Below are 25,938 nucleotides of genomic sequence, written 5' to 3' on the forward strand. Positions count from 1 at the left end.
ATATGTTGATTTCTGGGCTCTCTATTCTGTTCCATTGATCTATGTGTCTGTTTTTATTCTGTTATATTACTATTTTGATTACTATGGCTTGGTAATATAGTTTGAAATGAGGAAATGTGATGCCTCCAGCTTTGTTCTTCTTGCTCAAGATTGCTGTAGCTATTTGGGTCTTTTGTAGTTCCATACAAATTTTAGGGTTTTTTATATTTCTGTGAAACATACCATTGGAATTTTGATAGAGATTGCACTGAATCTGTAGATTGCATTGGGTAGTGTGAACATTTTAACAATACTATTTTTTACAATCTAGGAACACAAGATATTCTATTTATTTGTGTCGTCTTCCACTTCTTTCCTCAATATTTTATAGTTTTCATTGGACAGATCTTTCACCTCCTTGGTTAAATTCATCCCTAAGTATTTTATTCTTTTGATGCTATTGTAAATGGGATTGTTTTCTTAATTTCTTTTTCAAATAGTTGTATATTGATTTTGTATCCTGAAACTTTACTGAATTTATGTTAGTTTTAACCCTCAAGACTCCGTCAAAACACTGTTTTCTGTGCATAAGATCATATCATCTGCAAACACAAACAATTTTACCTCTTCCTTTCCAATTTGGATGCCTTTTATTTCTTTTTCTTGCCTAATTGCTCTGGCTAGGACTTCTGGTATTATGTTAAATAGAAGTGGTGAAAGTGGGCACCTTTGTCTTGTTCGTAATCTTAGAGGAAAAACTTTCAGCTTTTCACCATTATGTGTGATGTTAGTTGTGAGCTTCTCAAATATGGCCTTTATGATGTTTAGATACATTCTTCTATACCTAATTTGTTGAGAGTTTTTATCATGAAAGGATGCTGAGCTTTGTCAGATGCTTTTTCTATATCTATTGTGATAATCATATGATTTTTATCCTTCATTTACTAATATGGTGTATCATATTTATTTATTTGCATATGTTGAACCATTCTTGCATCCTTGCATAGTTTCTTTGTTTTTAAAGAGTTCAATGACAATTTCAATGACCATTTCCACCAATACATTAACTTTAAAGGGGTTTCATTTTGGTTACTTGAAAGACAAATTTTGATTTATGGATAAAATATATATACTTATGAGACCAATAAATCCACAGCTTTTTGAGAACCCATAGGGATATTTTATAAAGTATTTAATAATGCATTTTCTGAAACTAATTTTAGTCATTATCCTAAAACCTTTTAAAATTTATGAAATATTTCATACACACTTTAAAAATTCAACTTTAGCCCTTCATAATAAGACATTATTGCTAAAAAACGTGATAGTCATTACCTTGTTCTTTTTGGTTGTTGAGGTATAGTCTAACCAGTATTTAATTCAACCTTTCATTTCCTTTTATCAAGCAAATACTATAATATCAGTGGGAGAATTTTGGAATTCACTCTGGAGTCCATTGGCTCCCAATAAAGTTAATGTAAAATTACATTGATTTTGTTTTCTGATTATAGAAGCAATATATATTCATTGTAGAACATTTTGGAATATGGAAATATATTTAAAAAGAAGAAAATATCATCCAAAATTTAAGCACATTAAAAATAATTATTATTAACATTTTAGTGTTAGTTCCTTACTGTCTTTTTTATGCATTTTTATATATGTATTAGCAGGTATATTGGTGCATATGTATAGCATGTATAAAATCTTATATTATAGGCATCATACTGTATATACATTTTTTAACTTAACTTTAGGTAATAAGCATTTTCACATCTCATTAACTATTGTTCAACACCCTTTTTTATGACTGCATAGTATTTCCTTTTATGGACATGTAGTAATTCATTCAACCATTCCCCAGTTGTTGGACATTTAGATTGTTCCAAATTCTTTTTTTTTTTTTTTTTTTGTGAGGAAGATCAGCCCTGTGCTAACATCTGCCAATCCTCCTCTTTTTTTGCTGAGGAAGACTGGCCCTGGGCTAACATCCGTGCCCATCTTCCTCCACTTTATATGGGACGCCGCCACAGCATGGCTTGCCAAGCAGTGCGTTGGTGTGTGCCCGGATCCGAACCGGCGAACCCCAAGCCACTGCAGCGGAGCACACGCACTTAACCACTTGGGCCACCAGGCCGGCCCCTGTTCCAAATTCTTTTAATGTTAAAAATTCCATCGAGCATAAAACTAGTACAATTGAGGTATTACCGAGAGAGAGGAACACAAACATAAAAGTGATAAACTGAGGTACTACCAAGAGAGATGAACATCACGGTGACGTGCCAAGTGCATTAGACAACGAGATCCAAATCACAGAGACTATCTGGTGGAATAACAAGGGAGTAAAGGCTAAACGCAGGCCCTAGTTGTAGAAACAGAAAGGAAGAGATGAATATAAAGACTATCATGTTAGAACCTTGGCAGGACTTGGCAAATAATGGACAGTTTTGAGGTGTGTGTCAAGGAACACTTCAAAGACTTGAATTTGTGTGCTGGCGAAACCTAATGCTATAAATGGAAATTGTCAGGTTTGGAGGAGGGGCTTGTTTGGAGGTAACTTTTAGCAGGTTGAGTGTGAGCCATTTACCATGACACTGAGGGTCAGCCCAGCTGAACTGAAGCTTTGACCGACTCTCGGGGCTGGAGATGAAAGTACGTCATAAATGGACAGAGAACATAATGGTGAACCCATGGGAATAATTGATACATTTGAGACTGATTCAGCACAGGTGGAGGAAAATAGTTGAAGTTTTTAGGAATGATCCCATATTTTGATGAAAAGCAATAAGAACCAGTAAGAGAAGAGGAGAGAAAGAGAGAGAATGAGACAATGAGAATTCAGGTAATAGCAAGAAGGGGTAGCTGTGATTTTGAAAATTCGATGGTGGAAGGCAGGAAAAAGTGGGATGTACATCTGGGGCAGTCAGAGGCGGTGGGGAGGAACTGGGGGGATGTGCACCCTCACAATGTGCTGCTGCTTGAGCACCTCTGGTCTCCTTCACAGAATGTCTCCTTCCAAGAAAATCCAGCATTTTGCCACAAAGCTGCCTAAGAAATAGAAAAGAATGAATTCATATAGGCAACTCCCCTTGTCGGCCTAAAAATTACTATTCACAAAAAGGAAGAAAGAAAGAAATCCTTTACCTTTTAGAACCTTCAAAGGGATAATTTATTCAAGGGGGAATAAATCTTTTTCAGGCAACCACTGAGGAAACTGAACTGAACAGTCAAGAAGATGAGAATGATGGTGAAAAACCAGAAAAAGGGAATACAGAACTTGCCTCATCAGGTTTGTTTTGTATCAGATTAGTTTTAAGGTAAATCATGATAACTCTTAAGATATGATGGAAATAGCGTCAAGAATTTCTCCTGCTGAGCAGTAGAAATGTAGTTGTCAGGCTCCATAACTGGTGTGGTTGTGCTGCCACCTAGAGGCTTCCTGGGGAAATTCCAACCATATGATTTATCTTGCTGTGACGAGCCCGTGCTTTTGGCTGCCTTGTTTTGTTTTTTTGAAAGTGTATCTCCATCATCATAAGGAAAATTATATTTCCCCAAATAAATAATGCTAAAAACTGAAGGTCATATGTTAACACACAGTAACAGCAATAGCTAAGACATAGATGAAAAATATATCATAAAAATAGACACTGAAATGATCAAGCTGGTGAATAGTTTGAAAAAATGAAGTAATGCCGCAAATATGGACGGCGAGTGTGAATAGAGGCCCATTATCCCCTAAAGTAATGTGTCTCAATATTTTTAACATATTTCTTCTTTTGATAAACATAAAAACCTCTCCCTCTCTTCTAATACCAAATTATTTTTAAATGGCATTTTAAAATAAATTAAATGTCATTACTTAACATTTTAGCATATGCTTTTTCAAACTAGATTGTACTCCATGTTTTGATATGCTCCCTCAGGTGGTAACTTTTCCACGCACTCAGAGTGTACCTAATTCTTCTTTACATATCAGAGAACACTTTATTTTCCTTGAATTATCTATACCACACAATCCTTAACACATTCCAGTTATATAAATGTCATGTTAAAAAGGAGCATTGACGTACAAAAGGAAGCATCAGGCTGCCACTCAGTCATTTGGATAGAAATTATCTATAGATAATCTATAGATATAGATAGTTCTCCCATCCAAAGCATCTATCATAATATTTTGTATTTCAGCATTTTGTTTCATGTGGTGTTATTCTCATGTAAGCTGTGACTCTTGTTAAGAACTTAAGTTTTTCATAGTGGGATTCTTTGATGTGTTTTATGTTGCTTGATTTTTTTATAATATCATGAAAGAGCCTAGAGAATTCTGGCAGCTTAGGCTCTTTGACACCTCTCATCGCACTGTAATTTAACTTGTTATTGCCCAGGGCAGGATGTGTACATACACAATGCACTTCATGGCATTACAGGATAACTGGTCCTTCATGTGATCTTCTTCTTCTTGATGGTTCTGAGTGTAACTCTATTTCAGAGCCACAGCATTTTACAACAACTGTGACTCGATCCAGCCCAACCGTGGCCTTTGTGGAGTTTTCCTCCAGCCCTCAGCCGAAGAACGATGTGCCAGAAGAAAAAGACCAGAAGAAACTGGAGAATGAAATGAGTGGAAGGGTGGAATTGGTGCTGTCACAAAAGGTGAGGCACCTAGTGGACCAAAGCAGTTAAATCCCAGTTAATGTGACTTCATTTTGCAGCTGGCTGCTGCTGTGGCACTTGTTCATAAGGAAGACTTATTTTTCTCTCCTAATCTTTTTTTCTACCTTTAATTTGTATTTTTTTCCTAAATACAAATGCACTACATGTTTATTGTAAAAAATTTAAATACAAGTAGAAATATACATGTATTAGTTCATTTAGGCTGCTATTAACAGAGTACCATAGACTAAGTGGCTTATAAACAACAGAAATTTATTTTTCACAGTTCCAGAGGCCGGGAAGTCCAAGATCAAGGTGCCGGCAGATTTCGGTGTCTGGTGAGAACCTGCTTCCTGGTTCATAGACGGCCGTCTTCTTGCTGTGTCCTCACTTGGCAGAAGGGGCAAAGGAGCTCTCTTGAGTCTCTTTTATAAGGGCACTAATCCCATTCATGAAGGCAGGGCCCTAATCACTTGCCAAAGGCCCCACCTCCTAACACTGTCATCGCGGGGGTTAGGATTTCAACATATGAATTTGAACACAAACATTCAGTCTAGAGAGAGAGTGCAAAAAAAAGGGAAATATATATATATATATATATATATATGAGAAATATACATATTAGAGAAAGGGAGAAAGTTGATCACAGTGGTTGCATCAGCTTTTATATATATTTATAGTGATGTATATATAAATATGTAACAAATCTGTCAAGTAATATATGTAAATATATTAAAAATATGATATAAATAAACAGAAAAGAGAGAAAACATCACTGAAACCTACCTTCTATTAGTAACAATTGGTATATATTGATATATGTGTTCTTTCAGCATCTTTTAAAATTTATTTCACATAACTAATTTTCAATTAGGAAGAATGAGATACATTTAAAAGAAAAATGTAATGTAAATATGTTATAAAGCTTTGCAGTTAGGTTTTAGTTTGCTGTGTGTGGGCTTGCTTATTTGCTTTTTAATCTATCAGCTTGCTGAATACTCTCTTGCCAATATTTACCTGTTTTATAGCAATGGTACTTCTGATGCCTCTGGATTTGAATAACAAGGAAACTAGAAAATTATTATTCTGATATAATGGGTTTTAAAAGCTTGTTTTTATTAAATTTCTTCCTTGTTTGGAGTCTCATCTCATTTATGTTAGTTTGGTTTGTTTTCAGGCACTGAGTCTAAAAGTGTACATCTTTTAGACCTGGCTACCCTTTAGAATTTAAAAAATACCAAGCACACTCCAGATCAAATAAATCAGAATCTCCGGGAGCAGGGCCCAGGCATCTGTATTTTTAAAAGCTCTGCAGGAAATCCTAATGGGCCACCCAGATAGAGAACCGCTGACTTGCATACTGACATACTATATGTGGTGATATTCCAACTTTAAAAATTAACCCTGGGGCCGGCCCCGAGACATAGCGGTTAAGTGTGTGTGCTCCGCTGCTGGCGGCCAGGGTTCGGATCCTGGGCGTTCACCAAAGCACAGCTTGTCAGGCCACACTGAGGCCGTGTCCCACATAAAATGGAGGAAGATGTTAGCTCAGGGCCAGTCTTCCTCAGCAAAAAGAGGAGGATTGGCATGCATGTTAGCTCAGGGCTGATCTTCCTCACACACACAAAAAAATAAAAATAAAACTAAGTCCACAATGTTAAAAAAATAAAATTAAATTAACCCTAAATTTGGACTTTAAAGTGGAAGTTTTACTACTTCTAGTTCCAGTTCATCCTTCTTTTACTCAACCAATATTGATTGTACACCTACTATGTGCCAGGCACTGTACTAGACTCTGGATATTCAACAGTGAACAAGATATAGCCCGTGGCCTTAAGGAGCTGAGAGTGCTGTGTCCCTTGGTAGAGCCACAGAAATGCCTGTGGCCTTGATGCCTTATGGGAATTTCAGACTCTAGCTATTCTCCATTTTTATACATAGAGTATTAAAGAATAGTCTGGGTCTGAAAGGAGGAAATAAACTGTAGGAAAAACATTGGGGGCAGGGAGAATTTCCTCCTTCCTGTGGAATGTACTGTAGAATGCAGAATGTAATGCAGAATGAAGTGATTAACCGTATTTTCTTCAAGATTCCATTAGAGTTGAATATATTAGTCATAAAGAAAAATAAAATCCTACTGAGAAGAAATTCTAGACATTAAATCATCCTGAGGACCAAACCATAGATCAGCTTATGATGAAACAAGTGCTCTACAGCCTCACTCGCCCTATTGGCTATCAAATTAATCCGTTGGGAACACAGCCCCAACCAGAGTGAATCAAAGAAAGTCCTGTGAGCAGCTGAAAGGACACGACTGATACAGCCCTGCCCCTCATTCAGACCTTTGCTCAGAGTCCACTGACTCTTATTTTAGACTTTAGTTTGGTCATCAGGTCTCTTAGCAATGAGTTGATTAGAAGGAACAAAGTGAAAAAGGGTATTTCTACCAAAGGCCATTCAGATTGGAGAGAAAGAAAATAAAATTAAATAGCGATAACAAAAAAACACTATTTCTACAGAGCAAATGTAAGAATTTTTAAAGCCTGTAAGTTTGGAACTATTTACCATAAGGACACGTAGCCTAACTTGCCTCAAAAATCCCCTAAGCACATCATTGCTATGGCACTATTTGATAATGGTTATTTATAATAATGCTTCTTTGTCAACAGGCAAAGGGTATGGTCTTTAATGTGTGTTGCATAAGTTTTTGGGGGGTGTGTGGTTTTGCAAGAATAACGTCCCTTAGAAGGTAATATTACTTTAATACGTAGCACTTACATAGTAAGATTTTTTATCTTATGTTGATCCTCTCATTTCCTGACACTACAAATTCAGTACTATGTAGTATCAGGAAGAGAATGTGTGATTGATCAATAAGAAAATGAGACAGAGTGATGTATAATTCCAAAGATGGAATCCTATCTTCTGGGTTTGGAGGAAAGTGATCATCAAATTTTTATGCTCTAGTTTGATTTCTCTGAAAAATGGACCTCTATATTAATATAGAAAAGCATGAAGGGGGATTGGTGAAGGGACAAAAATTTCCATTTAAAAGTTAAGTGTTTGGAGCCATCCCAGTGGTGTACTAGTTCAGTTCGCACACTCCACTTCCGCGGCCCAGGGTTCACAGGTCCGGATCCCGGGCGCGGACCTATGCACCGCTTATCAAGCCATGCTGTGGCAGGCATCCCACATATAAAAAGTAGAGGAAGATGGGCAGGGGTGTTAGCCCAGGGCCAATCTTCCTCAGCAAAAAAAAAAAAAAAAAAGTTAAATGTTTGGGCTTATTGACTTATGTAATAGGAGTGGATCTTTACATTTTATTTCACCTGTGCGTTTATTAATGGATAATATTTGTAATGTTTATATCTGTTGCCCATGATCCAGGTGGTAAAGCCAAAATCTCCAGAACCAGAAGCAACCCTGACATTTCCATTTTTGGACAAAATGCCTGAAACCGACCAGTTACATTTGCCAAATCTCAATTCTCAAGGTAAAGAGAAGGAAACCTTTTACTTTAGTTCTACATGTTCTGCTGGGCCCATCTGTAGTAAAATATTCTTTATTTTAAAGGAAGATTACTTCCTTTATGTTGACATCCCTTTAGGGTGTTTGCCAGAGTCCAGGAGGGCTGAATTAATAACTTCAGAATAGAAATCCTGGGTTGCATTCTCTATTTGGCTAAGCCAGCAACCCCAGCTGCCAAGACCCTTCTGTCACCCAGGCACTACAGGCACAATAGGGCCTACACAAGTGTTCAATACCTTAAAATAACTTTACTGGCTCCAAAATGTAAAAAAAAAAAATTACAAAGTGAAAAATAAGTAACTTTAATAAAAAGTTTATAATCATAATATTATGTCTACTTTGTTAATTGTTCATTATCTACTCTTTATAAAATATCCATTTAATTTGACAATGATTTTGGGAGAAAGTTAGATTATCTAACTCCATAATAATTCCTGGGTGTGCATGATGATTACTGAGAAATCCTTCATGATCGTAGATTAAACATGTTACTCATAACCAAAAACTTTAATCTTTCCAAAAATTCTTTATAACAAGAGTAGATTGATAGATAAATAGAAAGATAGATAGATAGACAGACAGACTGAGGATACATTTGAATGTTTCTTATGTATGATACATTTTAATATGTTTGATATAATGTGGGAAGGATGGAGTCTCAAAATAATGAGTTTAGGTTCTATGAAGGTCTTAAAGAGGCACTGACCACTGCAAACTCCCTAAGTACCTTTTAGGCCATGTGTAAGTTGTGAATTCATCCCTTTACTCTTTAAGAGCCCAACTTGAATACATTTATCCTGGTGAGAAACTCAGGTGCCCACAACCACCAGGAAGGAGCCTTAGGGATGTGAACAGGGGGAATGGGTACTGAGAGTTCCATGACCCATGGGGACAGTTCTTCAAAACAGATAGACCACTGGGCTTCCCTGGTGTGAGTTCCCTCTCCAGATGTGAAAACAGCTAGAGTTTGAGAGGCAAGAACTGTAAGATTTCTTGTTTTTCTTTTTTAATTTACTTTCCCTAGTACATTTTATAGATTTATCAGTCCAGGCGAAGAGAGGATGGTTCAGGGTCACTGTGGCTGGGGATTTATTTTTACTTTTCTTTTCAGGAATGGGCAGCTATTTGGGCCACTATTGGCAGAATCTAAGTTGGCTTCCATTAGCCTTTGCTGATGGCTGGGAGATGAGTGGGGCTCTATCTACATGACAGGAAGTGCTGGGAGGGAGTTAATTGGTGCATACACTGAGGATCACTAGTTTCTTAATGTGGAAACAAGTTCAATACTGTCTTCAAAGCATTTGTTTTAAATTTTTCAGCCCTGCCACCCTGAAGGGAATTGGCAAAAATAAAGTCTCATAACTAGGCCAGCGTTTGCCATATTTAGACATTTTAATTCTGCCCTATTTCTAGCACTTTGTAATTGTGTAGATAAGTAATATAGAGAGGAAATAGATATTGTAAGCCATATTAATTAGTTTTATTGTCTTAACATATTTTTACATTCCATTACCTGTTGTAAGGCATTTTGATTTTGTAAAATGTGCTGTTGAATTAGGGGACTTTACTTCATGCTTTATCTGTTGAATGATTAAAAAACAAAATTTAGTAGCACTATAGCATTTCAAAAATTATTCTTCAAGATAGAATTATATTTGGCGTATACCTGTTCTATACTCTGTCTGGTTCGTGGAAGCTGTAATTACAGCTGCCAGCTCTGGAGGCAGAAGCCCTGGGTTCAAATTCTTGCTCGGCTCTAGTTCTCAGCTGTGTGACCTTACCCACTAAGTTGTCTCTAATCTCTAATCATCACCTGTAAACTGGAGAGAATTATAATACCAGCCTCTTAGGGCACTGGAAGAATTAAGTGAGATAAATCAAAAAAAGTGTTTAGCTCAACACCTGGCCCAGAAGGAGCATTAATAATGTAATCTAGTAGTTGCAGGATAGTAGCAGTAGGAATAGAAGTATAGAGCAAGATGCCAGGCAGAAATAAACTATTCTTAAATGCTTTCCTTAAAATAAGAGTGTTTATATTGTGGGGATATGGCTTTAAGTAGTAATTTTCAAACATGAGCATGTGCCACGGTCCCCTGCAGGACTGGTTAAGACATAGATGGCTGGGTCCCACCCCTACAGTGTCTGATCGAGTAGGTCTGGACTGGGGCCACAGGATTTGCATTTCTCACAAGTTCCCAAAGGTGATGCTGATGCTGCAGATCCGGGGACCACACTCTGAAAACCACTGGCTTCAAGTATGTGTTTAAATTGTTCACCAAAGACATCACCGCTAGCTATAAAAGTAACAGTAATACTTGTTTGGAGTATATAAAATTCCTATCTTTCAAGAAGCAAAAGCCCTCTAGTAAGTGTAACCTTAAAAGACATAATTTGTCTTTAATTGGGGGGGGGGAGTATAGGACTTAGCCCAGGTGTGAAAAGTCAGTGCACATTTAAGTGACTAGTCTGAGGTCACACATCAAGTCCACAGAAGCTATAGGGTTAGGATCAAGAATCCTGGAGCCATGCCTAGTGCTCTCTCTCCCAGAAAGTGTCTCCACCATTTCCATAAAGTCACCAGTTTATAGACTGATCATCCAGGCTACTAAAGATCTGCTGGTGGGCCCTAATGATGTTCCCTAAGTTCCACTTAAGCATACACATGTGCAGAAATAGTCTTTAAATACTCTGAAAGCATTCGTAAGATTCATTTAAAGATGACAAATTTCTTTCCCTCTGCTGTCTCCAAATGGTAGAAAGATATTTCAAATTGATGTTTGAGGGAAATATGTGCACATTTTAAAACTGATGCCTTTATTGGCACTGAGAATGATGACAGACTAGTGCAGCACGTCGTTGAAGAATGCAAACGCTTGCCATGAGCTTCTGTGTCTGCCTGAAGCCACCACATTGCAGAGAGACGTATATACATCCTTGTGTTGCACGTATATATAACTTCTGCTGCAGACTTCCATAATAACCTTTATAAAGTACATAAAAAATAATTGAACTCATCTCTCCTGTCTTTTATACTTTTCTTGTTTTCTCCAAAAGCAATGTAAACTGTGCATTTTGCTCTTGCATAGTGTATCATTTTGAGATTTAATGTTTTTAACAATATCACCATTAAGAATGAGCCTGTAAAATTTCACCTAATACGAAGGAAGACAAACAACAGCATAAACTGTCTCATTGCTATTGAGTTTTGTCCATGTCTTCAGGTTTTGTATGCATTTTATGAGATGTTTTGTACTTTAGATTCTCTCACTTTCAATTTCTATATCAACTGCAGCCAAACCTCCTTTGGTACTCGGGAGCATGGTTGTATTCAATTCTCACCCCCATTTTCATGGTTTTCTGTTTCTTCTGTTCTGCCATCTGATCTAGAGTCACCTGGCACTGCCAGCATTCCGCTTAGAGTTCAGAACTCTTGGCGACGTTCCCAGTTTTTCTCCCAGTCAGGTAAAACGCATCCTGGGTAGCTTTGTTTCTTTTGTGCAAAAATCCATGTTGTGGGCAACCAATGATATCTGGTATTTTTCTTCATTTCTGATTTCAGAAAAAAAAATGCTTGTTTCTGGCACAGTTAGCAAAGAGCTAGTTCTTTGATATCAGTACCAGTGATGCTAGAATTGGGGGGGAATTCACAGAATTTTACTTTGATTTTGAGAATCCAACGAAATGATAATATTCACTTCTTTCTTTATTGTCCTCTGCTTTTTTTTTTTTTTTTTTTAAAAACAAAGATTAGAAGCATTTACCAGGAACTGGTAATGGTTCTGTTGTTAACTGTGTCACTCTCTTTACTTCCTGGATGACATCTGGCCTCTCTCTGAATGAGACTTCTCATGTCAGACAGTGAGGGAACTGATCAACCAAGCCAGAATGAAGGTGCATTAAAAACCAGCACTAATAGGAATAGTTTTTGCCTCCTGTAGTCTAGTACCTGGTGCTAATTGATGTGATCAGATGTTACATTGGTCATAACTTCTTTTGGTGATGGGTGCAAACTGCTTCAGGGGTCTGCTTTATTGTGATTTTCTAATGCTCTTGGCTTACAAAAGTAAAAAAATTGGTCTGAGACTGACGTAGGAACCACATTCCACTGAGAAGATCAAAAAGAAAGACAATTGGAAACGACTCACACTGTGATCTTTTTTCCTTTCTTCCTGTGCAGTGGATTCTCCAGGCAGTGAAAAGTCCCCTCTAACTACACCTGTAAGTAACTCATTTTAAGGAATAAGGTCATGCATTTAGTGTGATTTTAATTTATAAGGGATTTGATTTGCTTAAAGAGGATTCAACCAAAAATGGGCTCCAAACAATTGTTTGGAGTAAAAGAATAATTAAAAGTCATGTATGATGCTGTCAGGTGAATTAGGAAGAAAGACATGGATCATCATTGTGCGGAGTTGTTATCATGCCTGGAAACGAAATGATAAGTGATTCAGGAAAGTAAAATCTAAAAGAAGCAATTAAAATGAATCTGACAATAGGAATTAGTATCAAGATATACAACTTCTGTAGGCATTCAAAATCATTTTTTTAAATGAGGATAATACTGCAACATAGTGTTGGCGGGCAGGGCCCAGCCTAGACTCTCTCTGGGAAACCCAAGCTGTCTTTGTTGCACCCCTTTTTACCCCTTCTCACAATCAGTATCCTGAATAATATTAACTGTATATTCAATGAAATTTTTTAAAAATTTGCTAATTAAAATGTCAAGACATATGACACCATGGAAATTCCTTGCTGTGGAATTATATCTGAACTCTCTCTGTAGACCTGAGTCTTCTCTGAACTGGGTGTTTCCAATGCTGGGCCTGTCACCTTGTTCATCCTCTGAAATTCCCATCGTATTTGGAGACTTCCTCTGTGGCACAACCAACTCTAGCATTTCTCCTAAGCCCCCTGGGTGTAGCTGCAGGAGCACTGCTGCACCTTTGATCCTAGATTTACTAGTCATGTGACCCTGAAGGTGTTATATAACTTCTGGAACCTTGTTTCCATTGATTGAACAATGAGATAATCATACTTTCCTTTCAGGATGTTGTGAGCCTTAATTGAAATATATGGGGTGCCGGCCCCGTGGCTTAGCGGTTAAGTGCACACGCTCTGCTACCAGTGGCCCGGGTTTGGACCCCGGGCGCGCACCAACGCACCGCTTGTCCGGCCATGCTGAGGCCGCGTCCCACATACAGCAACTAGAAGGATGTGCAGCTATAACGTACAACTATCTACTGGGGCTTTGGGGAAAAAAAGGAGGAGGATTGGCAATAGATGTTAGCTCAGGGCCAGTCTTCCTCAGCAAAACGAGGAGGATTGACATGGATGTTAGCTCAGGGCTGACCTTCCTCACAAAAAAAAAAAAAAAAAGAAAAAGAAATATATGGAAGCCTTTAGCACAGTGCCCTATACATGAACAAATCCTCCCCAATGCCTAATCCAAGTTGTCCACCACAACCAATACCAATTCTTATCTATAGGTAAATTGTCTCACTTTGGGAATTCCTATGTGCCCGTGCAGAATGGAGAGGGGACCCATCACTTGTCACATAACCCTCAGTATCTCCAGCCACATTCCAGAACTAGCAACCATTTGTGGAGGTTCAGTTTCCAGCCAATACTGGGAATCCTGAGTTTCCTGGGAAGCTGAGTTCACCCACGGTGGAGGGGAACACCCAGAAGGACCCCAGAGCTGGCATTCATGGCACAGATCTGAAGAGCAGTATAACATAACCCCTTGATTTCCATTTCAAATGACATGGAACAATGTCAAATTGTTCTTGTCTCCCCTGGGCAGGGGTGGAAAAGAAGGGCGTCCTAAAGAAATACATGCTTATTTCTGGCTTATGGAGAATAGAACAAGAAAGAGACAAATTGCTGACCTATATAAGTGAATTCTCTGAAAATACCCACCCAAATGTGATGTTCTTTCGATGATAAATAGCTCTTCATAGAATAGAAAAGTAAAAGAAGTTTGAAAATCAGAGAAGCTTGAAGAGGAAGTTAGCATTTGATTATGCTAACCTCCATAGAGTCAGGCCATTCTTGGTCAGACTTGGAGAGGCCGGAAGCTATGGGGTCAGGGTCTGTGAAGAGGAGAGAAGGAGATACATTACCCAGCATGAAGTGGTTCCATTCATTTATTCAGCAAATATTATTGGAGGCCTGAAAGTGCGAGGTCTTGGGATACTTAGGGGGATAAGGGGCCTCCCTGCCATTGAGGAATCCTTGGGCTGGAGGAAGATACAGATCTTAAACAGATAAATTGTAGAAAAAAGTGGGCTAAATGCTCTCCATTCTGACTTTCTCTAGCACCTTTTATATCTCTTTTATGATAGTTATTCCACCATCTTCTGGTGGTCATTTACATATGGGCCACTCCCCACCCCCACACACACTCAGTCGTAAGCTCCAAGCTCCGCAAGGCTGGGAATCTTGGCCAGCTGGTATCCCCACCTGGCCCATAGTGAGCTCTCAGCAAATAGTCACCAAAGGAAGGAGCATGGTCACTTTTCTTTCTCTTTTGTTTATTACTGGTATCTTCCTCTTTATCTTCCTCTGAAAATGCTCATTGTTTTCCTCTCTTGTTTTTTAACAAATATTCCGTATTTTCTTCTGCACTCGATCACCCTACCCCACACTTCCTCCTCCTATCTGCTTACTTTTTCCTCAACTTATTCTTATGTTTACTACCTAGTGAAATCTGAAAATTAAGTCATTCCTAACTGTGGTTCTTGTTTTCCTACTAGTGGACTTTCCCCATTGGGATCCCTGTGGCTTGATTCACATAACCACACCCTTTTTCCTCAAAAGACAAAGAAGGGCTGTGCCCCTGAGAGAGGTTCTGAACATTTAAACTTGTAAGTCTTAGGAACATGCTGAGTGGACCGAACCTCCAACATTATTAATGCAATAGAATTTCCTATCTGGGATCCACATTTGGACAACATTTTCTGGTCATGCAAGGAAATTTGGGAACCTTTGGATCATATACAGTTAAATAGTTTTTCCCCTACATGACTTGTCAGAGCCTTTAATATACTGATGTGTAGTGTGAATCCCAAGAGTGGCATATAGGCACTTTTCCCTACCATATTTACCCACCTTTCTTTGAGTCTCTGTGGGCAGCATGACCATCCCAACCATTTGCAGGAACCACAGCAAGTGTACCAATTGAGGCCCACATTTCATATGTCTAAACACATTAAAGTTATAAGTAGTTACAATATTGTAAATCAAGCAACACCCGTGGCCTGGCCTGTGTTCTCAGCCTGGAGACGGTTTCCTGGGCCAGCCCAGCTGTGCACCTGAGTGGTAGCACGGATCTGTTGGGGGCATGGCAGGGCGGAAGGTGGGCTGGCCCAGGTGTCTTGGGCAGTAACTGGACCTATCTAAACCTTGGACAGGACTGACCCTGTCCAGCATCCCAGGCAGCCAGGGTGGGTAGATTCTGCCTGCTCCCCACCCCAGCCCAGACTCTCCCCCTGCTCCCTAACTCCTCCACCTTCGCCTCACTTTTTCTCTCAAGATTCCCAGGCAATTCTAAGTGCCTCCCAAAGCTACCCATCAGAAAGGAGGGAAGGGAGGGAGCGCAGTTATGGGGAACCTGGTCTGCCTCAGCACCTGCTCTGGGTGACAGGGGAGGCCAACTTTAAACATAGCAGCCCCCTTTTGCTGGTTTCCAGGGCCAGGATGTGATTCCCCCACCCCTCACCCTCTCAATCTCATCTTCTGTGGCCTGGGTGCCTGCTTTAGCTCATGCATCCTTATCCCATTATTCCCATTCACTCACTTGGTTCCCAAACTCACAAAAACCTTTTTTAAAAGACAAAAAAAGTCTTTGGGTTTGAGTGTTTGTTAAGCAGGCTCCAGGGCAGCGGCTCCCCCTTGCCTGGACCTCAGGTGGTGCTGGAGGGCATTGGTGAGTTAAATAACCCACTTTAGGGAAAGCTGGTGTAGAAAAGCAATAACACTATAAAACATTAGTTTTATGGTGCAGCAAACACGACTTCTTACAAAATGCAGTTCTGCTCAAATAATCAGACCCATTTGTTCGGACCAAGGATCAATATGCAGAATGAATATCTTATGCTCAGGAGCATGAATACATTTAAGAAATCACTTCTAAGAGAAATGAAGCAAAAGCCTTCTCATGCCAGTGGCTAATTACTTCATGTTTTCATTAACTCCAAAAAGGTTCACAGAATCATACCAACATCTTGGACGTAAACCAAAGAGGGACTAAGATTAAAAAATGATTTCCAACCAAGAAAGAGGGCCTTTAGATATGTGAAGGCTTCTGCTTCTGCGTGTCCATCCGGGTGCCAGGCCGTTGGCTAATCGTGTCCCTTGCCCTGGCCTGGCCTTGAGGACATGGCTCAGTTCTGATCATGCTTTTATTTTCTAAGCAGTTTAAGTTCTGGGCGTGGGACCCAGAGGAGGAGCGCAAGCGACAGGAAAAGTGGCAGCAGGAGCAGGAACGTTTGCTCCAGGTAGGACTGGGTTTGCTGCTTTTTTCTTTTAGATTATGCTCTCAGTCTCTGTTGTATTAAATAGATTTTTAGCACAGGAAATGCGTGGAATCAGATTCCTTTCAGAAGTCAATGAGTCTAAGTCAATTCATTTTGTGTCCATGCGACAGAATGCCCTTTGTCTAATTCCTCCTGCCAGGAGTTACACTGATGAACACGAGGAAAGTGCATTTCACTTAAAATAAACAAACTCCAGGGGCCAGCCTGGTGGCGCAAGCGGTTAAGTGCGCGCGCTCTGCTGCGACAGCCCAGGGTTTGCCGGTTTGGATCCCGGGCGCGCACCGACGCACCACTTGGCAAGCCATGCTGTGGCGGCGTCCCATATAAAGTGAAGGAAGATGGGCATGGATGTTAGCCCAGGACCAGTCTTCCTCAGCAAAAAAGAGGAGGATTGGCAGATGTTAGCTCAGGGCCGATCTTCCTCACCAAAAAAACCAAAACAACTCCAAGTGTTGATTAAGGGCCAGTCCATCCATTCATCACCTCCTTAGTTGCCAAACAAATTCCAGTCCAAGTAGCAGTGGGAATGAATTATCAAAAAGCTATTGGAGAGCAAACGTGGGGAATAAAATTGGGCCTGGGTCTAGTTCCTTAAGTAGAAATGTTTGCTCCATCTTTGAGTAAAAGCTGCTAATTTTCAAATCTAGAAAAATCCTGGGAGTAACTGTATCATGCTCCTACTTGTTTCATGCCAGTTTTGTGGAGTAACAGGACTTCAAAACGTAACCTAGTAACTTTAGAAACTAACCTATGCTGAGCACTTGGGATGTGCCGGGAACTGTGGTTGGTGCTTGACATATTTTTATGTAATTTAATCCTTATACAATTCTTTAAAGTATGTGTTATTAGCTTGTTTGCAATTAAAGAAACTAAGCCTCAAAGAAGTTAAAATAATTGCCCAAGGTCACACAGCTAACAAAGGTTGAACTTGGTTTCAGATCCAAGTCTGGATGACTTTAAAACTCGTGTTCTTTCCACTATATTCCCAATAGTACTGATTTTATTTAAAAAAAAAATTATAAAGGAAAAGAATGTTAAATCTCCTTAATTTTGATGATTTTCAGCTGCTGTGTAGAAAGCAATGCCTAATGCGAGTTTATTTTACTTATTTTTTTATCTTTTTGTTCTAATCCTTTTAGTTTATTTCCTAGGAGCCGGGAGCAAAGGGGCAGTTTAGATATTTAATTGATTGTAGTTTGGCTTTAGGTCTGGTGGTTAAGTCTGACACTTTTCAAAACTGCAGAGGGGTAAACCTTCAATACCAAAATGTTAGTTAGAACCAGATTCAGCAAAGTCCCAGAGCTGTGGGGACTTCTGGGTCCATTGGGAGACCCAGACCAGCCCTGGCCGTCTGCTGTTCTCTTGGAAATCAGGTGCCCCTTCCTCACCTAAATGGTGACCAGCCAAGAGTCAGAAATTCCACGGAGTAAGGAAGACAGGCGAGTGTGCTGCCCATTGTGGTGCTCTGTTACACTCTGCAGGGTGGCCGTGGTTACAGGTGTAGGCGTATGTATTGTTCCTGTCCCACCAAATTGTTACCAGTGTGGCATCGTGGCTTGTGGGATTTGGGGCCAGGTGTTTGTGGGAGAAGGAAGGGTGTGTGTGTGTGTGTGAGCGTGTGTGCGCGTGTGTGCGTGCTGCAGACATACCACATCTTCCACTGCCTGCATCATCAGTTCATCCTCTTGGTGAGGGAGCCAGTGGTGAGCTCCTAGAACCAATAAGCCAAAGAAGCTTTGCTTGCTTTTCAGTCCCTCTATTCTGAAAAGCCCCGAAGTCCCTCTCTAAAACTTTACAATATTCGGTTTTTATAACAAATTTTTACCTGGAGTTAAAAGCTGGCCATGAGTTGACCAACAGTGGTTTTGCTAGAGCGTTAATAGAACATCAGGCTCCAGACAATTCCAATCAAGTCCTTTTGCTCCTAAGGTAACGACATAGCAGGTAAAACCTGGAGGAAATCTCAGTGCCTTCCCCAGGACGATAGAAGCCCAGATTTGTTTTAGCCTCAGGGAGAGGACTGACAATAATCAGCCTAAAATATTTGACTGTGTGTGGTGCACTTCAGTGATTCCTTTGTCTCTGTCATGTCAAAGATGCCATTCCCAAGGCATCCACTGGTGTCAGTTCTCGTTTTAAGCATTAATTTTAATCTCCATTTATTCATTTTTTCTAGTCAGCTGTCAGGGACTCCAGTCACATTTTTAAAGCCATCCTTACTCAGAGTATTTATTTTTTCCCCCAGAAGTGGTGACTAGTGTTGTATTGTTTCTGAAAACAAGAATGGCAGTTCTAATATTGAAGCCTTCTAATGGGCTGTTGAAAAGCTGCTCTTAATTCAGAAGTTACTTAAAGCTAGGAAGATTCCATTTTGATAGGATGGCTACAAGCAAAGAGTAATTCAGCTGCTCAGCTAATTATCATCTCGTCCACTTTGGATCTTTCTGCATTGTCTATCTTGTAAACCTACAAGGGTATTTTTTTAAATCTTTTATTAAACTCCACCAGCGGCAATGTATTTTTATTAGTGGAACAGTAAAACTCACCTCTGAAAGGCCTAGTAAAAGCAAACCATTGGTTTAGCCTACCTCCTAGGACAAAACCCAAGTTAAGGAAGATTTTAGAATCTTTCAATTTTTCCACCTTTTCTCTTTCCATAAGAAAATGTCTATTTATATATATGAAGAACAATTCTGTAAAACACCGACAGCAGAAAAATCCAGCTCTCCGTTGGATTTTTATGTCCCTCGCCTGTTTGAGCACCACAAAATAGTCTTCCGCCTTTGCTGCATGAATCGATTAGATTCAGAATGTTACAAGAACGTAGTCTTGCAATGTATTATACAGGGTGGTTTAGAGCGGGGGAAGGTCCCAAGGACGTATGCAGGGGTCAGTTCAGAACGATCTCTGGAAATTCCATAACAGGAGAGATACCAGAAGGAGCAGGACAAGCTGAAAGAAGAATGGGAAAAGGCCCAGAAGGAGGTGGAGGAGGAAGAGCGCAGATACTACGAGGAGGTAGGAAATTCCCAAGAGGGAACTTGACCTGTAGTCCTAATTCCTCTGAGTCTGTCAACACTTTTTGTGTCTGTGGTATGTGTATGCATGTGGCTATGTCTGATTCTCTTTACTCAAAGCCCATCAACCTTTTTAAAAGAGCTCTAGGGGCCGCAAGCGGTTAGGTGCGCGCGCTCCGCTGCGGCGGCCCGGGGTTCGCCGGTTCGGATCCCGGGCGCGCACCGACGCACCACTTGCCAGGCCATGCTGTGGCGGCGTCCCATATAAAGTGGAGGAAGATGGGCACGGATGTTAGCCCAGGGCCAGTCTTCCTCACACACACACAAAAATAATAAACAAATAAAAGACCTCTAAAAGATCACAGTTCCCCCAAATTTAGTTTGTGGTTAAGGTGTGTTGAGTCGTGGTGAAGGTAGACAATATAATTGTATCTGTTCTCTAGTCAGAGTCAGATTCTTGATTTATCTTAGAGAGATGACATGAAAGTATCAATTTATTTGTGTGTGTGTTTGAGGCAAGCATGTTTAGTAGTAGTGAATTAATTTTATGAGTATAATTTTGATATCGAGGCAAAATGAATTCTTACCACTGCATTCACTACAGAGTACTAAAAAGATTTGGAAAGGTGGAAAACTTTGTTTTGTTTTCTTTGTTTCATTTCTTTTTAGACCAACAAGTGAGACCACGTTAGAGAATTTGAAGGGAGCTACATTTTATGTGTATTATCTAAAATTTGTTTATTGTTAATATTGTGAATTTTATCTTCAACAACAATTTTTGTGCATAATCTGATCCCTACTAGCATTTCTAATTAGGCTTCTTGAATCACACTAACTAATTAATTTGCAAAGACTTTGTTTTTCTAAATAAAATGCTGATTTCTAAATCATTGCCCATAGAGTGTTATCTGATTACATGCTTTTAGAAATAAGACTTTTTTTTAGTGCCCTGTTTGTTTGCACATAATTTTGATGTTTTTTTCCTAAAGTTCTTTCATGAAATTTTTCTCTTGACAGATATGATTTTTCATTTTTTCCCCTTTCATTAATTCCTGTCTTTCCCCTTAGGAGCGCAAGATAATCGAAGACACTGTGGTTCCATTTACTGTTTCTTCAAATTCTGCAGACCAGCTGTCTGCATCCTCCTCTATGACTGAAGGCAGTGGGACAGTGGTGAGACCATAGATTAAAAGCAATTTGTGAAATAAGTAAGCCTAAACAGAAGTACAAAACCACAAGGACAGGTTTTCCACCGCTTTAAATCCAGGACTGGCTATTTCCCTAGAATCATGTCAGCTACTATGTGGCCATTTTACCCCATGGTACTGTCACTGCCAATGGCCAAACCCTAGAGTCATTTCCTGAGGAGCAGTAAAGTCATTACTCAGGCCAGATCTGCCCCCATGGGCTGGCAACCAACATCTTTCTGCACTGGCTGACAAAATCTCATTTAAGGAAGCCGTGTGTGGAAATGTCCGTCTTACTGCCCATCCATCGTTCATTCATTCAACAGACATTTATTCCTCTCTGCCATGCCATACATTCCTTTGCACTGGAGGGTAGCAGCAGGATGCCAACAGTATGCTCTCCACCAGCCTCCATGAAAATTGTTTCTAACCCACTCTTAAAATTCCACATGAAATTTACATGTGTCTTGGAGGGCTGGATAGAGCCCAGAAAGGCTGGTCTACCTCCCTATTCCCTAAATAAGGTCATGGAGGTACTGGACAGAAATCATACCAAGACCTGGATAGTCCATAGTCTGCATAAACCCATGGGCGCTAGACAGCCATTTGCCCTGAAGTGAGCTGTCCTATGACTTTGTTTTATTTTGAAAGGTGGGTTTTCTAACCAATTCCTTTTTATGATAGCTTTTGAGAGAGATCCAGATTACGTATTTATTCCAAATAGTTGGAAATCTGTTACTATTCAGTTAATTTGGATGACTATTCTTTAAATTGTAGGCAATGTGATTGAAAAATGCTTCACATATCCAGTGGCCAGAGATGAGTGTTGTTCAGTGTGTTTAAAATGTTTATTTAAGATTATCCTTGTTTTCCCCTTTAGAATAAGATGGACTTGGAAAACTGTCGCGAGGAAGAACAAGAGACAAGACAGAAGAAACCATTCCAGGAGGACAACAATGACTTGTTGCTTAAGACTAGGGAAAGTGATCCACTGGAGGAAAAGGACAGGTATGAACTGTGTACCAAGCTGTCTATCAGAATTCACAAAGCCGGGCTCCGCCCGTTCACTCCCAGATAGGGTACCTATTGCTAATGCGTATCACGTTCAGCTTTGAAACGATCATTCCAGTAATACATTACATACTGCTCAAACACATTCTAATAGCTCGGAAGTTAGAGTCCTTACGCTACTGAATATAAATAGCCTTATTTTTAAATAAAGAAAAGGTGAAACTTTTTTTAAATAAGGGGAGACAATGTAGATCATCAAAGGACCATGGCATCAATTCAAAGCCCCAAACCTAAATATCACTCACCTGAAATGGTTAATGTGTCTAGAGGGATAGAGGTTGAAATGAAGTCCCACCCACTGTGGTTTTACTGTGGACCTGAACTTTGTCATTAGTATCCTCTGAGCTGTGAGAAGCCACATTTACTCTGGGTGATAATAGAAAAGATAACCAACAAATCAATTGGTTGTGGGTAATCACCCACCCATGGGTTCCAGTGTGTCCCAAGGGAGATCAGAACAGGGCACCCAGAAATTCCTGCAGCATTCAGAGCTAGCTCAGACAGGAGCAGAACCTGGTTGTAGCTATGGGCTATAGTGTGTTTATTGATGCCACCCCACACCTAACCTAGAAGGGACCCACAGAAACCCAGGAGGCTAGCAGTGCTCTGCCATCAGCAAGTTCTTTATGAGACAGATGTTTGCCTCTGTGGCTCTGAGATACCAGATAGATATTGATAAATGTGATGCTGTACCAGGCTGCACACACACACATACACCATCCTCAGAGGGACCCAAAGACACGAAAGGCTATCTCAGTGTCATTTTAAAACACTGGCCAATTGGAAAGGTTAGCTGCAAGCTGAGCTCTTCTTGTGGGATTTGCTCTGAGAATTCTCCTATGCTCATCTTCTAAAAGACTGGGTAGATTGTAGGCTATAGAAGCCTGGAGTCCAGAGCCTTTCCAGAGTCTGCAAAGCCCTTGGAATAGGACATCTGTTTCCAGTTAACACTGCTTAAAGGAACTTCTCAGTTTTATGAAATGAAAGCCACTAGTCAGGAATATTTGAATAATGCTGGTAAAATTTTATGTGAATTTTTGCTAGTTTCCGAATAGTGCCTGCTGTCATCAGGAACTATTTATAATCTCCTCCATCTCTCCTTTCTTTGCACACAGAAGCTACTGAAAGGCAAATGAATTACCATGGGCTGCCAAAGTCCCGTGTGGCCCAAATGATTTCTGCAAGAAGTCTTCTCCTGTGAAAATCTGGGAGATTCCGCTTACCTCTGGAGTCCCTTGAAATTATTAGAATGAAGAGCTTTGTGGGCAGGGAGATGGGAGGACAATGGAAATGATGGTTTCTCAAGCTTGTTAAATTGATGGATAATGAAAATGCGTAGCATTTTACAGTATTTTAAATCCATTTTAAATCTAGTTTAAAACAAAAAGCATAAATGAACATTTAGTTAGCCCCATTTCTTTTTTCATATTGTCGTTGGTACTTCGATGCCCTACGGGATAAGATCAATCAGTTTAGTTGAGTTGCTTTTATCTCTGTTCTGAAATATTTTAACAGCCTAACTCAAGGGGCCTTGACTCATTCTGAGAACCCTGGATCAAAAGGAATCCATCAGGATGATCAGCTGGATGCAGAAGCTGGGGCCCCACCCTGTGGGATGAACCCACAGCAAGCTCAGGGTAAGAATGGAGAAGACCACCCCCGATGTTTAAATTATTGTAAGACCCCCTCACATCATCTAGTCAGATATGACCTCTGCTAACTGCAAGCTTCTCTTCTAGCTTGTGCTAAATAGCACAATGAATAAACTGGGTTTGTGCTAACTAGTAGCTTATACTAAACAATACAGTGATTAAACTCCCACCACCGTGTACCCAGAGTCTCCATGAAATCCCTGTGAGACCTCAGCAGGCATCAGCCCTTTAAAGAAAGGTGACTCACTAAGCACTGAGGTGACATTACCGAGCACTAAGTTTATGTTCTTTACTTGGCCTCAGATCCACCCCAGAATCAGCAGGTATCAAACCCATCAATGCACATTCTAGAAGATGTGAAGCCAAAAACTCTCCCATTGGATAAAAGCATTAACCATCAGATTGAGTCTCCGAGTGAAAGACGGAAGTGAGTAACCAAATAAGATGGATGTGGAATTCTTTTTTTTTTAATTTATTGACTACGAAGGAGGAAAAATAAAAAAGCGTGAGATGGCAAGATGTTAGCAGCATCTTTGTGCTTTCTCTCCATTGAATTTCATTGACAAGGTAACAGATGTTTATGGAAGTTTGGGACACTCTTCCTGGCAAGTAAATATTCACTGTGGATTTATCAATTTGAAAAAGGCAAAATAATATTTTTAACCCACAAATCTAAAAATTGGAAAGAATTTGCAGGCCTGTTGTACTAGCAGTTTATTTAAGTGAGTTAAGTTGTCTCAGAGCCTCTTGACAAATTTTCTTTCAAGGAAAAAAATGTTTTTCTCTCATTATCATTCTCTCCCTTTAAGTGGCTACCGCCAGGGTAAATTCTAATTTGGTCAGAAACATATTTTTTACAATAATAATAGTTCCTATCATTTTTGAAGCATTTCAGTATAATAGGCACTGCCTTGAGAGGTTTACATATCTCTCCTCTTCTTTTTATACATTAACTCGCTGAGCTCTCCCAATAACTTTACTGGGTTATTGTTCCCATTTTACAGGTAAGGAAATTGAGGCTCAGGGAAATTAAATAACTTATCCAAAGTACTTGACTGTTTAAGTGGTAGAAGAATTCAAAATGAACCCACAGTTCCATGATAAGATCATATTTGAGACAGAGGTTCCTTGTAATCAGTTTTAAAAATATAACATTCATTATACTTTAATCAATCATTCTACCTGGAGCCAGACCACCTGGATTCAAATTTTGAGTCTGCCACTTGCCTGTATAAGACTGTGAGCAGGTTACTTAATCTTTCTCTGCTTCAATTTCCTCATGTATAAAATGGGAATAATAATAGTACCTACCTCATCGGGTTTTATGCCTGGCAAATAGTAAGTACTATATAGTACAGGTGATGGCGTGATAATCACGATGATGGTGATGATGATGATGATAACTTGTTTATATAAGTTCATCTTTTTACCTTATTTTCTTGTTACATTTTTTTCTCAATACAGTGTTTGAACCATTTCCCCCTTTTCTCTTATGCCCATCCAATTTTATTTCTTTTTTTTTTTTTTTTTGTGAGGAGGATCAGCCCTGAGCTAACATCTGCCAATCCTCCTCTTTTTTTTTTTTTCTGAGGAAGACTGGCCCTGGGCTAACATCCATGCCCATCTTCCTCCACTTTATATGGGACGCCGCCACAGCATGGCTTGCCAAGCGGTGCATCGGTGCACGCCCAGGATTCGAACCGGTGAACCCTGGGCCGCCGCAGCGGAGCACGTGTGCTTAACTGCTTGCACCACCGTGCCGGCCCCTAAGGATTTTATTTATTTATTTTTCCCCCAAAGCCCCAGTAGATAGTTGTATGTCATAGCTGCACATCCTTCTAGTTGCTGTATGTGGGACGCGGCCTCAGCATGGATGGAGAAGTGGTGCCTCTGTGCGCGCCCAAGATCCAAACCCGGGCCACCAGCATCGGAGCGTGCGCACTTAACCACCAAGCCACGGGGCCGGCCCCCATCCAATTTTATTTCTATGTCTAGATGACACTCAGAATCAACTGAAGCTAAAATCACATAGAAGTAATCATTATTATTATGGATTATTGCAGTGATTTTCAACCTTTTTTTTTTTAAGGCAGTAGTACTGATAGTTTAGAGTATTACGTGAAAATGTGATATTTTGAAGACAACACACTCTGCCTGAGGAGGGAGGTTTGGGTGGGCAGGCGCCTCAGGGAGTTATTTTGAAAGTGGTTAGAAGACAGATGGACTCATGCTCTGTTCATTTCTGTGTTGGCATTTCTCTTTTCCTTGTTTTTTTTTCCTATGTTCTATCCCTTTCTTTATAAATGAAATTAAC

At 39.9% G+C, this 25,938-nt stretch overlaps 1 protein-coding gene across 13 annotated transcripts in view; it reads left to right on the top strand.

Moving 5' to 3' along the window:
* Positions 1-25,938, top strand: part of LIMCH1 (LIM and calponin homology domains 1) — a 322,854-nt gene that overhangs the window by 286,182 nt on the left and 10,734 nt on the right. For 6 of the 13 annotated variants that reach the window (XM_004419008.3, XM_087434245.1, XM_014786970.2 and 3 more), the window contains 10 exons: positions 3,178-3,268; positions 4,469-4,632; positions 8,020-8,125; positions 12,338-12,378; positions 16,578-16,658; positions 19,623-19,715; positions 20,783-20,887; positions 21,782-21,909; positions 23,488-23,609; positions 23,928-24,051. In XM_004419008.3, coding sequence (XP_004419065.2) covers positions 3,178-3,268; positions 4,469-4,632; positions 8,020-8,125; positions 12,338-12,378; positions 16,578-16,658; positions 19,623-19,715; positions 20,783-20,887; positions 21,782-21,909; positions 23,488-23,609; positions 23,928-24,051 — 1,055 coding nt within the window. Of the gene's footprint in view, positions 1-3,177; positions 3,269-4,468; positions 4,633-8,019; positions 8,126-11,547; positions 11,623-12,337; positions 12,379-16,574; positions 16,659-19,622; positions 19,716-20,782; positions 20,888-21,781; positions 21,910-23,487; positions 23,610-23,927; positions 24,052-25,938 lie in introns of all 13 variants that reach the window. The other 7 variants (XM_087434251.1, XM_087434246.1, XM_004419009.3 and 4 more) reach the window with 4 other exon arrangements.

This window comes from Ceratotherium simum, chromosome 8 (genome assembly GCF_057802395.1).
Source record: "Ceratotherium simum simum isolate JZ-2026a chromosome 8, ASM5780239v1, whole genome shotgun sequence".
NCBI classification, from domain to species: domain Eukaryota; kingdom Metazoa; phylum Chordata; class Mammalia; order Perissodactyla; family Rhinocerotidae; genus Ceratotherium; species Ceratotherium simum.